The sequence below is a fragment of the Toxotes jaculatrix genome, chromosome 10 (genome assembly GCF_017976425.1).
Source record: "Toxotes jaculatrix isolate fToxJac2 chromosome 10, fToxJac2.pri, whole genome shotgun sequence".
Taxonomy (NCBI): Eukaryota; Metazoa; Chordata; class Actinopteri; family Toxotidae; genus Toxotes; species Toxotes jaculatrix.
The window spans coordinates 14,729,097-14,743,490 of record NC_054403.1 but is presented as its reverse complement, the minus strand read 5'-3'; the positions used below and the strand labels follow the sequence as shown (position 1 = coordinate 14,743,490).

General features: G+C 42.4%; 3 protein-coding genes and 1 pseudogene across 3 annotated transcripts; all 4 read right to left on the bottom strand.

The window, feature by feature from the left end:
- Positions 1 to 189: 189 nt before the first annotated feature.
- LOC121188104 lies at positions 190 to 2,643 on the bottom strand (annotated as a pseudogene).
- Positions 2,644 to 2,710: 67 nt separating this feature from the next.
- LOC121188103 (protocadherin alpha-C2-like) lies at positions 2,711 to 5,541 on the bottom strand. Its single transcript, XM_041047678.1, has 2 exons — positions 3,081 to 5,541; positions 2,711 to 2,718 (listed from the first exon to the last, which is right to left on the bottom strand). Exons 1-2 carry the CDS (start codon positions 5,539 to 5,541, stop codon positions 2,711 to 2,713), a joined length of 2,469 nt encoding a protein of 822 aa, XP_040903612.1.
- A 24-nt stretch (positions 5,542 to 5,565) lies between these two features.
- On the bottom strand, positions 5,566 to 8,429 carry LOC121188102 (protocadherin alpha-C2-like). The gene is made up of 2 exons (XM_041047677.1): positions 6,016 to 8,429; positions 5,566 to 5,617 (listed from the first exon to the last, which is right to left on the bottom strand). Exons 1-2 carry the CDS (start codon positions 8,427 to 8,429, stop codon positions 5,566 to 5,568), a joined length of 2,466 nt encoding a protein of 821 aa, XP_040903611.1.
- A 690-nt stretch (positions 8,430 to 9,119) lies between these two features.
- On the bottom strand, positions 9,120 to 13,262 carry pcdhb (protocadherin b). Its single transcript, XM_041047676.1, has 4 exons — positions 13,259 to 13,262; positions 13,124 to 13,139; positions 12,191 to 12,284; positions 9,120 to 11,537 (listed from the first exon to the last, which is right to left on the bottom strand). Exons 1-4 carry the CDS (start codon positions 13,260 to 13,262, stop codon positions 9,120 to 9,122), a joined length of 2,532 nt encoding a protein of 843 aa, XP_040903610.1.
- Positions 13,263 to 14,394: the final 1,132 nt, after the last annotated feature.

The following is a 14,394-nucleotide window of genomic DNA, read 5'->3' as shown; positions in this document are numbered from 1 at the left end:
GTTTTGCAGGACCTCTTTAGCTATATTTAACGAGATGACCATAAAATTTAATGTATTAATATAAATGTGAGTTTAAATTGAGTGTTGCCTAAAAAAACAATTAGATTCATTGACACCGTTTGTGATCTTGACTGGTGAAGCATGACTGATTCAAGCTCTTTACAATATAACATGAACTATGGCCTAAAATTAATACATTAAAGACAAATGTGTATACAAGATTCCTACCTGCAGAGTGGAAGCTGCTGAATCACTAGTCTCTGTCAGTCCTGTGCCTCTTGGTATACTGGACACGATGTATCTGGAGCCCTTTGGCACAGGCTGTCTGACCACCAGCTTTCCTTTCCTGGTCTCTGCTAGAAACAGACTGTACCAGTAGGCATCGTTGGACACCAGAGTGGAATCTGCGATGGTGGAGTTCCTCTCACTGATCACACTGTTCCTGCAGGGAGGAGCCGCTTTGCTGGCTTTGGGTTTCTGGCACTTGAGCACGATGGTGACCAGTATGGTGATGAGCAGGAGAAATGACACCGAGCCCAGACCGATCACCAAATACAGGTTTAGGTCTGAGAAGATGTCATACTCTAGAGGCACCTCCATCATGTCAGAGTAGGCCTTAACAGCAGTCTCCACTGTGGACAGCTTGATGGTGACTGTAGCAGACAGAGCAGGCTCCCCGTTGTCCTTGGCAATAACAACCAGTCTCTGGTGGCGCGGATCTCTGTAACTGAACATCCTCATAGTCCGGATCTCTCCGTTGTACTGGTCCAGACTGAACAAGGTGGCGTCAGTCACCTGTAGAAACTGGTAGGTAATCCGAGAGTTGTGCACCGAGTCTGTGTCTAATGCTATCACCTTGGCAACCAAAGAGCCTTTATCGGTGGATCTGGGGATCTTTTCCTCCACCACTGAGCCGTGCGCGCGCCACGGAGAGACAATAACCGGAGCGTTGTCGTTCTGATCCACAATAATGATGTGGACGGTCACGTTACTGCTGAGTGGAGGAGAGCCAGAGTCTCTGGCCTCGATGTGAAAGAGAAACTCCTTCTCGATCTCATAGTCAAAAGTTTTTAGAGCGTAAAGATTACCGTTCTCTGGATTGATGGAGAACAGCATGGACATGGAGGTGTTGGCTATCTCCTTCTCTAGGATGAAATAAACTAGATACTGGTTTTCGTGGAGGTCAGGGTCAAAGGCAGTGAGTGAACCCAGCAAGGCCCCAGGTGCGTTATTCTCCATCACACGTATAGTATAAAATGACTGAGGGAACTGTGGAACATTGTCATTAACATCCAGCAGCTCTAAAGTCATAGTTTCATTGTCAGATAAAGGAGGAGAACCTCTGTCTGTCACTGTGAAGGTCACGTCATATTCTGGAACCTTCTCACGGTCTAACGGCTCTGACACCACTAATTCATAATAGTTATCAGAGGATTCTCTCAGTTTGAAAGGCATATTATCTGGAATATGAAGATCAACCACTCCATTATCACCTGAGTCTTTATCACTCACACTAACTACAGCTATCACTGTGTCTAATGCTATGTTTTCATTGACTGGACTCTGAAATGATTTAATAGATATTTCTGGGTGGTTGTCATTCATGTCTTCAACCATAATTTTTATGCTACATTGTCCTGATAAAGTATTTGCTCCATGGTCGGTTGCTATAACTTCCATATCATAAATCCTGAAATCCTCATAGTTTAACATTCCTTTAACAGTAATTTCTCCAGTGGAAGGATTCAAATTAAACGTTTCCTGTGTTTTCTCTTACGTATATAAACTGTATGAGTAAGTTATGTCAGAATTTGACCCCTCATCTAAGTCTGTTGCATTGAGATGAATAACGAGGCTTCCAATGGGGGAATTTTCCATTACTTTTATATTGTAACTCAATTTGTCAAAAGCAGGAGCGTTGTCATTTGTGTCCAAAACATGAACAATGATACTGACAGTGCCAGATCGAGCAGGTGTGCCTCCATCTACAGCTGTGAGTATTAAATTATGAACAGCCTGCTTCTCCCGATCTAATGTCTTTTTTAAGATTAATTCAGCAAACTTCGACCCATCTCTTCCTGTCTGAACCTCAATGTTAAAATGTTCACTTTCACTCAGGTGGTATGTTTTAACCGAATTACTTCCGACATCAGGATCAACTGCGTTGCTGAGAGAGAATCTCTCTCCTTTTGGCGTCGCTTCAGATATGTCTAAGTGTATGGCTTCCCTTCGAAATTGTGGGGCGTTGTCGTTCATATCCAGAATTTCTAGTTCAATGTTAAATATTCGTAATGGGTTTTCTAGTATTGCTTCAAGTTTGAGATAGCATGACGTTGACGACTTTGTGGTGCAAATATATTCCCTATCTATTTTCTCCACAATATACAGCTCACCAGTCTCTTTGTTCACATCCAGATATCTCTTATTTGCAATTGTGTCAAGACGCATCTTCCTCTGATTCAGTGTTTTCACATCCAGGCTGAGATCAGTAGCAAGGTTTGCTACAACTGATCCTTCTTTCATTTCCTCGGGTATTGAATAATGAGTCACTGAGGTCGATGCGTTCCGAACGAAAGAAAAAAGAATTAGAACCACGAGCAGGGCGTACCTTTGACAAGACTCCATTGTTACAAAGGACCGCATTTTTTGTACGGGTTTACTGTTGTTTAGTCCCCATAATGAAGGCTTCCAGAAATATTTAAATTCGTTGTCATGCACCTGTTCACAAATATATTCACACAATATTAATCCAGACGATATTTCACCTCTAAAACGGACGAAATTGATTTCAGAGCGGTGATTCCGTACCACGGAGCTGTCCGGCTGATTCACGGTCTGCCGTAACGTCAACTAGTCAGTGTCATGGCGTTCATGAGCTGACATTTTACTAACAAAACAGCGACACCCTGTAGTATTGCACATCTATTTTAGCTACATTTAACGTGATGACCTTAATATTTCATATATTTATATAAATGCAACTTTAAATGGAGTGTTACCTAAATAAATAATAAGATTTATTGAATTTGTTTGTGAGCTCCACTGCTTCAAAATCTTTACAATATAACTTGAACTACAACCTAATATTAATAAATATAAAGATAAATGTGTATCCAGGGTTCCTACCTGCAGAGTGGAAGCTGCCGAATCGCTAGTCTCTGTCAGTCCTGTGCCTCTTGGTATACTGGACACGATGTATCTGGAGCCCTTTGGCACAGGCTGTCTGACCACCAGCTTTCCTTTCCTGGTCTCTGCTAGAAACAGACTGTACCAGTAGGCATCGTTGGACACCAGAGTGGAATCTGCGATGGTGGAGTTCCTCTCACTGATCACACTGTTCCTGCAGGGAGGAGCCGCTTTGCTGGCTTTGGGTTTCTGGCACTTGAGCACGATGGTGACCAGTATGGTGATGAGCAGGAGAAATGACACCGAGCCCAGACCGATCACCAAATACAGGTTTAGGTCTGAGAAGATGTCATACTCTAGAGGCACCTCCGTCATGTCAGAGTAGGCCTTAACAGCAGTCTCCACTGTGGACAGCTTGATGGTGACTGTAGCAGACAGAGCAGGCTCCCCGTTGTCCTTGGCAACAACAACCAGTCTCTGGTGGCGCGGATCTCTGTAACTGAACATCCTCATAGTCCGGATCTCTCCGTTGTACTGGTCCAGACTGAACAAGGTGGCGTCAGTCACCTGTAGAAACTGGTAGGTGATCCGAGAGTTGTGCACCGAGTCAGTGTCTAATGCTATCACCTTGGCAACCAAAGAGCCTTTATCGGTAGATCTGGGGATCTTTTCTTCCACCACCGAGCCGTGCGCGCGCCATGGAGAAACAATAACCGGAGCGTTGTCGTTCTGGTCCACAATAATGATGTGGACGGTCACATTACTGCTGAGTGGAGGAGAGCCAGAGTCTCTGGCCTCGATGTGGAAGAGAAACTCCTTCTCGATCTCATAGTCAAAAGTTTTTAGAGCGTAAAGATTACCGTTCTCTGGATTGATGGAGAACAGCATGGACATGGAGGTGTTGGCTATCTCCTTCTCTAGGATGAAATAAACTAGATACTGGTTTTCATGGAGGTCAGGGTCAAAGGCAGTGAGTGAACCCAGCAAGGCCCCAGGTGCGTTATTCTCCATCACACGTATAGTATAAAATGACTGAGGGAACTGTGGAACATTGTCATTAACATCCAGCAGCTCTAAAGTCATAGTTTCATTGTCAGATAAAGGAGGAGAACCTCTGTCTGTCACAGTGAAGGTCACGTCATATTCTGGAACCTTCTCACGGTCTAACGGCTCTGACACCACTAATTCATAATAGTTATCAGAGGATTCTCTCAGTTTGAAAGGCATATTATCTGGAATATGAAGATCAACCACTCCATTATCACCTGAGTCTTTATCACTCACACTAACTACAGCTATCACTGTGTCTAATGCTATGTTTTCATTGACTGGACTCTGAAATGATTTAATAGATATTTCTGGGTGGTTGTCATTCATGTCTTCAACCACAATCTTTATGGTACATTGTCCTGATAAAGTATTTGCTCCATGGTCGGTTGCTATAACTTCCATATCATAAATCCTGAAATCCTCATAGTTTAACATTCCTTTAACAGTAATTTCTCCAGTGGAAGGATTCAGATTAAACGTTTCCTGTGTTTTCTCTGATGTATATAAACTGTATGAGTAAGTTATGTCAGAATTTGACCCCTCATCTAAGTCTGTTGCATTGAGATGAATAACGAGGCTTCCAATGGGGGAATTTTCCATTATTTTAACATTATATATCGTTTTTTCAAATGCAGGAGCGTTGTCATTTGTGTCTAGTACCCGAACTATAACACTGGCAGTGCTAGATCGAGCAGGTGTGCCTCCATCTACAGCTGTGAGTATTAAATTATGAACAGCCTGCTGCTCTCGGTCTAAAGCTTTTTTCAAGATTAATTCAGCAAACTTCGACCCATCTCTTCCTGTCTGAACCTCAATATTAAAATAATCACTTTCACTCAGATGATATGTTTTCACCGAATTCATTCCGACATCAGGATCAACTGCATTGCTGAGAGAGAATCTCTCTCCTTTTGGCGTCGCTTCAGATATGTCTAAGTGTATGACGTCTCGTCGAAATTGTGGGGCGTTGTCGTTCATATCCAGAATTTCTACTTCTATGTTAAAAATTCGTACTGGGTTTTCTAGTATCACCTCCAGTTTGAGATAACATGACGCTGATGACTTTGTAGGACAAAGATATTCCCTATCTATTTTCTCCACAATATACAGCTCACCAGTTTCTTTGTTCACATCCAGAGATCTCTTATTTGCAATGATGTCAAGACGCATCTTCCTCTGATTCAGTGTTTTCACATCCAGGCTGAGATCAGTAGCAAGGTTTGCTACAACTGATCCTTCTTTCATTTCCTCGGGTATTGAATAATGAGTCACTGAGGTCGATGTGTTACGAACGAAAGAAAAAAGAATAAGAACAACGAGCAGCACGTACCTTTGACAAGACCTCATTGTTACGAAAGACCGCATTGTTGTGTGCGGGTTTACTGCAGTTCAGTGTTTATAATGTAGGTTTCCAGTAATATTGAAATTCCTTGCCATGGACCTGATACCAAACATGTTAACGATGTTTCAGTCACGAGGAGTTTTCGGCACTAAATCGGACGAATGCTTTTTCAGAGTGGCGTTACAGCACCGCGGAGCTGTCCGGCTGATTCACAAGGCGCCGTAACGTGAAAAACTGAGTGTCATGGCGTTTATGGGCTGGCATTTTACTCACTAAACAGCGCCACCCTTCAAGTTTGCACGATACTTTTTGCGTCATGTAACATGATGACCTTAACTTTTTAGGTATCATTGTCAATGTGAGTTTAAATTGAGTGATACTGACAGTTGTAATCAGGTTCTTTCACACCGTTTGTGAGCTTAACTGATGAAGTTTACTGCTTAATAATATTTATAATATAAAATGAACAATGACCTAATATTGATAAATGTGTATACAAGATTCCTACCTGCAGAGTAGAAGCTGCCGAATCGCTAGTCTCTGTCAGTCCTGTGCCTCTTGGTATACTGGACACAATGTACCTGGAGCCCTTTGGCACAGGCTGTCTGACCACCAGCTTTCCTTTCCTGGTCTCTGCTAGAAACAGACTGTACCAGTAGGCATCGTTGGACACCAGAGTGGAATCTGCGATGGTGGAGTTCCTCTCACTGATCACACTGTTTCTGCAGGGAGGAGCCGCTTTGCTGGCTTTGGGTTTCTGGCACTTGAGCACGATGGTGACTAGTATGGTGATGAGCAGGAGAAATGACACCGAGCCCAGACCGATCACCAAATACAGGTTTAGGTCTGAGAAGATGTCATACTCTAGAGGCACCTCCGTCATGTCAGAGTAGGCCTTAACAGCAGTCTCCACTGTGGACAGCTTGATGGTGACTGTAGCAGACAGAGCAGGCTCCCCGTTGTCCTTGGCAATAACAACCAGTCTCTGGTGGCGCGGATCTCTGTAACTGAACATCCTCATAGTCCGGATCTCTCCGTTGTACTGGTCCAGACTGAACAAGGTGGCGTCAGTCACCTGTAGAAACTGGTAGGTAATCCGAGAGTTGTGCACCGAGTCTGTGTCTAATGCTATCACCTTGGCAACCAGAGAGCCTTTATCGGTGGATCTGGGGATCTTTTCCTCCACCACTGAGCCGTGCGCGCGCCACGGAGAGACAATAACCGGAGCGTTGTCGTTCTGATCCACAATAATGATGTGGACGGTCACATTACTGCTGAGTGGAGGAGAGCCAGAGTCTCTGGCCTCGATGTGGAAGAGAAACTCCTTCTCGATCTCATAGTCAAAAGTTTTTAGAGCGTAAAGATTACCGTTCTCTGGATTGATGGAGAACAGCATGGACATGGAGGTATTTGCTATCTCCTTCTCTAGGATGAAATAAACTAGATACTGGTTTTCATGGAGGTCAGGGTCAAAGGCAGTGAGTGAACTCAGCAAGGCCCCAGGTGCGTTATTCTCCATCACACGTATAGTATAAAATGACTGAGGGAACTGTGGAACATTGTCATTAACATCCAGCAGCTCTAAAGTCATAGTTTCATTGTCAGATAAAGGAGGAGAACCTCTGTCTGTCACAGTGAAGGTCACGTCATATTCTGGAACCTTCTCACGGTCTAACGGCTCTGACACCACTAATTCATAATAGTTATCAGAGGATTCTCTCAGTTTGAAAGGCATTTTATCTGGAATATGAAGATCAACCACTCCATTATCACCTGAGTCTTTATCACTCACACTAACTACAGCTATCACTGTGTCCAATGCTATGTTTTCATTGACTGGACTCTGAAATGATTTAATAGATATTTCTGGGTGGTTGTCATTCATGTCTTCAACCACAATCTTTATGGTACATTGTCCTGATAAAGTATTTGCTCCATGGTCTGTTGCTATAACTTCCATATCATAAATCCTGAAATCCTCATAGTTTAACATTCCTTTAACAGTAATTTCTCCAGTGGACGGATTCAGATTAAATGTTTCCTGTGTTTTCTCTGATGTATATAAACTGTATGAGTAAGTTATGTCAGAATTTGACCCCTCATCTAAGTCTGTTGCATTGAGATGAATAACGAGGCTTCCAATGGGGGAATTTTCCATTATTTCAACATCATAAGTCGCTTTGTCAAAGGCAGGAGCGTTATCATTTGTGTCCGAAACATGAACTATAACACTGGCAGTGCCTGATCGAGCAGGTGTGCCTCCATCTACAGCTGTGAGTATTAAATTATGAACAGCCTGCTGCTCTCGGTCTAAAGTCTTTGTTAAGATCAAATCAGCAAATTTCGACCCTTCTCTTCCTGTCTGAACCTCAATATTAAAATAATCACTTTCACTCAGATGGTACGTTTTAACTGAATTACCTCCGACATCAGAATCGACTGCATTGCTGAGAGAGAATCTCTCGCCTTTTGGCGTCGCTTCAGATATGTCTAAGTGTATGGCCTCTCTTCGAAACTGTGGGGCGTTGTCGTTCATATCCAGAATTTCTACTTCTATGTTAAATATTCGTAGTGGATTTTCCAGTATCACCTCCAGTCTGAGATAGCAAGATGACTTCGCAGGACAAATATATTCCCTATCTATTTTCTCAACAATATAGAGCTCACCAGTCTCTTTTTTCACATCCAGATATCTCTTATTTGCAATGATATCCACACGCATCTTCCTCTGATTCAGTGTTTTCACATCCAGGCTGAGATCAGTAGCAAGGTTTGCTACAACTGATCCTTCTTTCATTTCCTCGGGTATTGAATAATGAGTCACTGAGGTCGATGCGTTACGAACGAAAGAAAAAAGAGCAACGAGCAGCACGTACCTTTTACAAGACTCCATTGTTACGAACGATCGCATTGTTGTGTGCGGGTTTACTGCATTTCAGTCTCTAAAGTGTAGGTTTCCAGTAATATTGAAAATTGCTCCCACCGACGTGAGAACAAACATATTCACACTTTTTTAATTCTGACGTATTTCAGTACGAAATAGGACGAACGCGTTTTCAGAGCGGCGTTTCAGCACCAAGGAGCTGTTCGACTGACTCGCGAGCTGCTATAACGTCAGCGACTCAGTGTCATGTCGTTCATGTGCTGGCATTTTACTAACAAAACAGCGACACCCTTTAGATTTTGCACGACTCCTTTTAGTTACATTTAACGCGATGACTTGAAAAATCCAGGTATCAGTTTAAAAGTGAGTTCAGACTAATTATTACTGACCGGAATCAACCGCTTTATTGACACCGTTTCTGATTTTATGTAGAGAATCGTAATTACTTTCAAATCACCGACCACAACAATTAACAACAAATGTATATACAATATTCCTTCCTGCAGAGTGAAAGCTGCTGATTCTGCTAAGTTTCAGGGTAAAGCGCTTAAAAGGTGAATGCCAAAATGCTCGGGACTGCTGTTTGAAAAAGTATATTCCGAAACCAGATAGATGCTAAATAAAGGCATTATTACTGATACCAGGAGAGTAGAACGTTGAATATGGATCAAACTCACTTTGTCAGGTTCACTGAGTACATATCTGTGTAACACGTGTTTAAGTGTTCTTTTTCCATACCTGCAGAGTGGAAGCTGCTGAGTCACTTGTCTCTGTCAGTCCTGTGCCTCTTGGTATACTGGACACGATGTACCTGGAGCCCTTTGGCACAGGCTGTCTGACCACCAGCTTTCCTTTCCTGGTCTCTGCTAGAAACAGACTGTACCAGTAGGCATCGTTGGACACCAGAGTGGAATCTGCGATGGTGGAGTTCCTCTCACTGATCACACTGTTCCTGCAGGGAGGAGGCGCTTTGCTGGCTTTGGGTTTCTGGCACTTGAGCACGATGGTGACCAGTATGGTGATGAGCAGAAGAAATGACACCGAGCCCAGACCGATCACCAAATACAGGTTTAGGTCTGAGAAGATGTCATACTCTAGAGGCACCTCCGTCATGTCAGAGTAGGCCTTAACGGCAGTCTCCACTGTGGACAGCTTGATGGTGACTGTAGCAGACAGAGCAGGATCCCCGTTGTCCTTGGCAACAACAACCAGTCTCTGGTGGCGCGGATCTCTGTAACTGAACATCCTCATAGTCCGGATCTCTCCGTTGTACTGATCCAGACCGAACAAGGTAGCGTCAGTCACCTGTAGAAACTGGTAGGTAATCCGAGAGTTGTGCACCGAATCGGTGTCTAATGCTATCACCTTGGCAACCAAAGAGCCTTTATCGGTGGATCTGGGGATCTTTTCCTCCACCACCGAGCCGTGTGCGCGCCACGGAGAGACAATAACCGGAGCGTTGTCGTTCTGGTCCACAATAACGATGTGCACGGTCACGTTACTGCTGAGTGGAGGAGAGCCAGAGTCTCTGGCCTCGATGTGGAAGAGAAACTCCTTCTCGATCTCATAGTCAAAAGTTTTTAGAGCGTAAAGATTACCGTTCTCTGGATTGATGGAGAACAGCATGGACATGGAGGTGTTGGCTATCTCCTTCTCTAGGATGAAATAAACTAGATACTGGTTTTCATGGAGGTCAGGGTCAAAGGCAGTGAGTGAACTCAGCAAGGCCCCAGGTGCGTTATTCTCCATCACACGTATAGTATAAAATGACCGAGGGAACCGTGGCGCGTTGTCATTGACGTCCAGCAGATGCACGGTTATTGTTACATTATCAGATAGGGGCGGTGTTCCTGCATCTGTCACAATCAGTGTGATGTCATATTCAGGAACCTTCTCACGATCCAGAGGCTCAGAGACTATGAGTCTATAATGCATGGGTCTCTCTGATGACTTATTAAGAATAAAGGGCATGGGTTGATTTATAGATAAGCTTACTTTACCATTATCGCCAGTGTCTCTGTCACTTACTCCTACCAGAGCAATGACACTTCCTACTGGAATGTTCTCATCCACCGTGTTTTTAACAGACTGTATGGTGATGTCTGGATAATTGTCATTCATGTCAGTCACGTGGACGACTACTTTACACTGCCCCAGCAAGGGATGCGTCCCTTTGTCTCTGGCTTCAATGTGCATCTCATACAATTTCATATCTTCATAGTCAATAGTACCTTTCACAGTTATCTCCCCTGTGTTAGGATTCAATGCAAAGACATCTTGTGTTTTTTCTGACGTGTAAAGGGTGAATGAGTACACAATCTCTGAATTCACACCCTCATCAAGATCTGTAGCGTTAACCTTCATCAATAAGGTTCCGATTGGGGAATTTTCTGTCATGTTGATTGTGTAAGTCTGCTTGTCAAACCTAGGAGGATTGTCGTTTGTGTCCTGTACTCTAACAATGATATTGGCAGTGCCGGAGCGCACAGGGACCCCGCCGTCCACAGCAGTCAGTATTAAATTATGAACAGCGTTCTCCTCTCTGTCTAAAGACTTGGTCAACACCAAATCCACATACTGAGTTCCATCACTGCCCGTCTGAATTTCGATGGTGAAATGTTCACTGACACTGAGTTTGTATGTTTTAATTGTATTTATGCCAACATCTGGATCCACAGCATTAGGCAGGGAGAACCTCTCTCCTGGTGTTGCCGATTCTGAAACGTCGAGCTCTACTCTGTCTCGTCGAAAATGCGGAGCGTTATCATTTATATCCGTTATACCAAGTTCAATGTTGAAGATACGTAAGGGATTTTCTATAATAACATCAAGCTTTAGAAAGCAGGATGTAGGTTTCGCCGGACAAAGATATTCCCTGTCCATCTTTTCCACGATGTACAGTTCCCCCGTCTTTTTGTTAAAATCTAGATATTTTTTGTTAGTGAAAATATCAAGCTTTACCTCTCGTTGTGCCAAACCACCAGGCTCAAGTCCCAAATCCGCAGCAAGATTAGCCACAACAGAGCCTCTTTCCATCTCCTCAGCAATAGAGTACCGTGTCACAGACAAAGCACCGGGCCATACTGCGCACAAGACAAAGACAGCGGCCAAAAAAATCATCTTTTCATCTGCAGGAAAAAAAAACACAATCCAGATTCTGTTGTTTATTTTTAAGGCCTGACAAAATATCTTAGGGTCCTGTTGTTAATTTACTGTAAAAAAGAAAACGCATGTCTTCCAGAAAGCAATGTCATACACCCTTTACTAATGGGTGTGTCATGACTTCAGAGAGAGAGATGCATTATGCTTTAGTGGTCAACAGTGACACCATGTGACAAAAACTGCACACAGTGCAGGAACTGTTTTAGAGCCAGCCATGTTGACCATAAGGTGGGTAAAATATGGTTTCACTGGAGAGTGACATGTAGCAGGATGCACTCATGAACGTTTAGATTTCAGTTTTGTGTCACTGACAGGTTCAAATGCATGATAAAAAGAATGTAGAATTATAGGCTGGTCTACGTGGGTAGAATATTTACACCAGTATTGCATTCCACCTTTGTGTATGTAGAGTGTTTTTTTTTAACACTCTAGGTGCCTGTTACAGGAAAATCCCTTCCTGTATCCAAGGATGTGATGCATGTGACAGCAATTGGGGAGGCCAAAGGACAACATCTTTTTCCTTGAAAAATCAACTCCAAAGCCTCAGTTGCACTAAACGTCTTTCTTTCCATATCTTTCTATGTTTATTCCGCCACTACAGTAAACTTAGACCAACATCTCTTTACTTTGATCTCAGAGTATTCCAGTTTGCCTCCCGTTTCGAGCAACTCACAGCCAAGCCTCTGTAACAGACACTCTGATTGGCTGTGACGGCGCCCACTGGGGCCAATAAGAGTGTCCAATTTAGAAACGTGACTCTATACATCACCAACAAAGATGGTGGATGAGAACTGATTGATATACATATACAGATAGAATGATCAGTGCGCCTGGGAAAAGGGGAGACCATCCAGATGTTTTCCACATTTACTTATTAGTTTATTGACGGACGTAAAGGGGCTCGCAGCACCCTCTCTCTAGTTTAACAGGAAACAAACGGCTCTTAGAGGGACATCCACACATCTAATTCTTTTAAGAGACTTATATAAGTCTAATACTCTTCTCCAACTTTGTTTAACAACAGGAAGATCAATTTGTGAAACATAAGTAAGATGTAGAAGAACACATGTACCATGTGTGCTTGGAATGTACATCCTTTGCATTCAGAAAACTAAATTACATTTACGCACTTAGAAGAATACTAATCTGTATTTTTTCATTACACTTCCTTAACCAAGTATACATTGAACCATAAAATATGTTTAAAAATGCTTTTCTATTTAGAAAACATTATCTGACCAGTATTAGATTTTCTTCAAAACGTATTTGCTCTAACAATAGTTCAGTCAGTAAATATGTAGGTCAGGTGAACTGGCCTCTTCAAATTACCTATAGCTTTGAATGTATGCTGGTCTTGTAATAGACTGGCAGCTTGTTGAGGGGTGTGCTCTGCCTCTTTCTCATTCCCTGCTGGCAGAAGTGTCATCTCATGGATAAGTGATATAGAACACGTACCAGAGGAAGAAGAATAATGTAACTGAGTTTTATATCTATGTAAATGATGAGGTCGGCATTACATGGTGATTGTCTTCATTTTCAAAATTCAACAAGCTGCATACCCTTGTGTAATCACTCCTAAAGAAATAAACATAAACAATAAACATTAAATTGATCAATTAAAAAATTTTTAAACTAATAGTAATGGGTAAAAATTTCATCAAAAATGCTAATCCTGTTTGTGTTCACAAGCTTACCCATATCAAGAATAAACCAGTATATGCAGTCTGTATTTTACTGGACATGCACGTGCACCACATGCAGTAAATTTGTCTAAACATTTCTCGATGAGTCTGTTCTCTCTTCATATGGAAAAGTGAGATCAGAAACACCCTTCACTTGATCATTACTACACAATCTTGCTATCTGTTGCTTTAGTCTGTGTGTATCTGTCTCAAAAAAGAGAAGAAAGAGAGAAAAGAGAGAAGACAAAAATGAGTTCCTCTGTCCCTCCTGCTTCCCCTCTCAGCTGTTTTTTTCTTTGTCTTCCTACAAATACCTTCAGCCCATGTCCTTCTTTTGTCTGTTTTGGTTTACGTCATTTTTTCCTCCCAGCCCCACAGTCCCTGATTTTACTATATAAAATGAATCTACTCCTCTAACTCTCCTTGTTCGGTGTGAAATGATTCTTACTCAATGCTGCCCTCTGCTGCTGAAACCTGTCAATAGAAATCAGTGTTAAAAGATGCTTCAAATGCTCATTGTAGGTACAGTTATTGTGTCTGGCTATGAATTGGTGCTGAATAAATTTCCTGTGGTCAGTATTTGATTGCCAGATAAACACAAATCCCAGGAAGTATCCTATGTTTGAGTCTAACCATATTTATCCACAGTTTGCTCGTGGTGTGAATGGGTCACAAGCATGTTGCTTGTGGGATTCTACATGTCAAGAGTGATATTCTTCAGTGAGCCTGAGCTCCAAGCTATAGTTGAATGTAACTAATAATATTGACTCAAGTTTTTTACCTAAGTACAGATTTGAAGTTCTTGTACTTTATTTAAGTATTTGCACTTTCATTTTATACTTACTACATATTGTTGTACTGCTACTTTTGCGTAGGCAGAAGATCTGAATACTTCATTGATGGACAATGAGAAGGTGCCTCCAAAGCATTAAGTGCAACATTCAACACTAAGGAGCGTCAGACGCGCCCTCTTCTGGTCAACAGTCGAAATGACAACTGTCCAGAAAAAAAAAACAAATTTGAAACAAATTTCAGCACCATGTCGATGGACAGCTCCCAGTGAAAGGTGGTTAAAGTGACACAGCTTCATCTCTGTTGAGTATGATATTCCTGAAATGGAACAGACTCTGGTATTTCAGACTTCTCAT

Bases quoted from the DNA above. Each gene is read 5' to 3' on its own strand.
- LOC121188103 (XM_041047678.1), bottom strand. From the start codon at position 5,541: ATGCGGTCTTTCGTAACAATGAGGTCTTGTCAAAGGTACGTGCTGCTC.
- LOC121188102 (XM_041047677.1), bottom strand. From the start codon at position 8,429: ATGCGATCGTTCGTAACAATGGAGTCTTGTAAAAGGTACGTGCTGCTC. The intron at 5,618-6,015 runs GTATACACATTT...GTTTGGTATCAG, and splicing joins ACTCTGCAGGTAGGAATCTT to GTCCATGGCAAGGAATTTCA.
- pcdhb (XM_041047676.1), bottom strand. The intron at 11,538-12,190 runs GTAAAGAGATGT...GTGTTTTTTTTT, and splicing joins TGGAATACTCTGAGATCAAA to CCTGCAGATGAAAAGATGAT.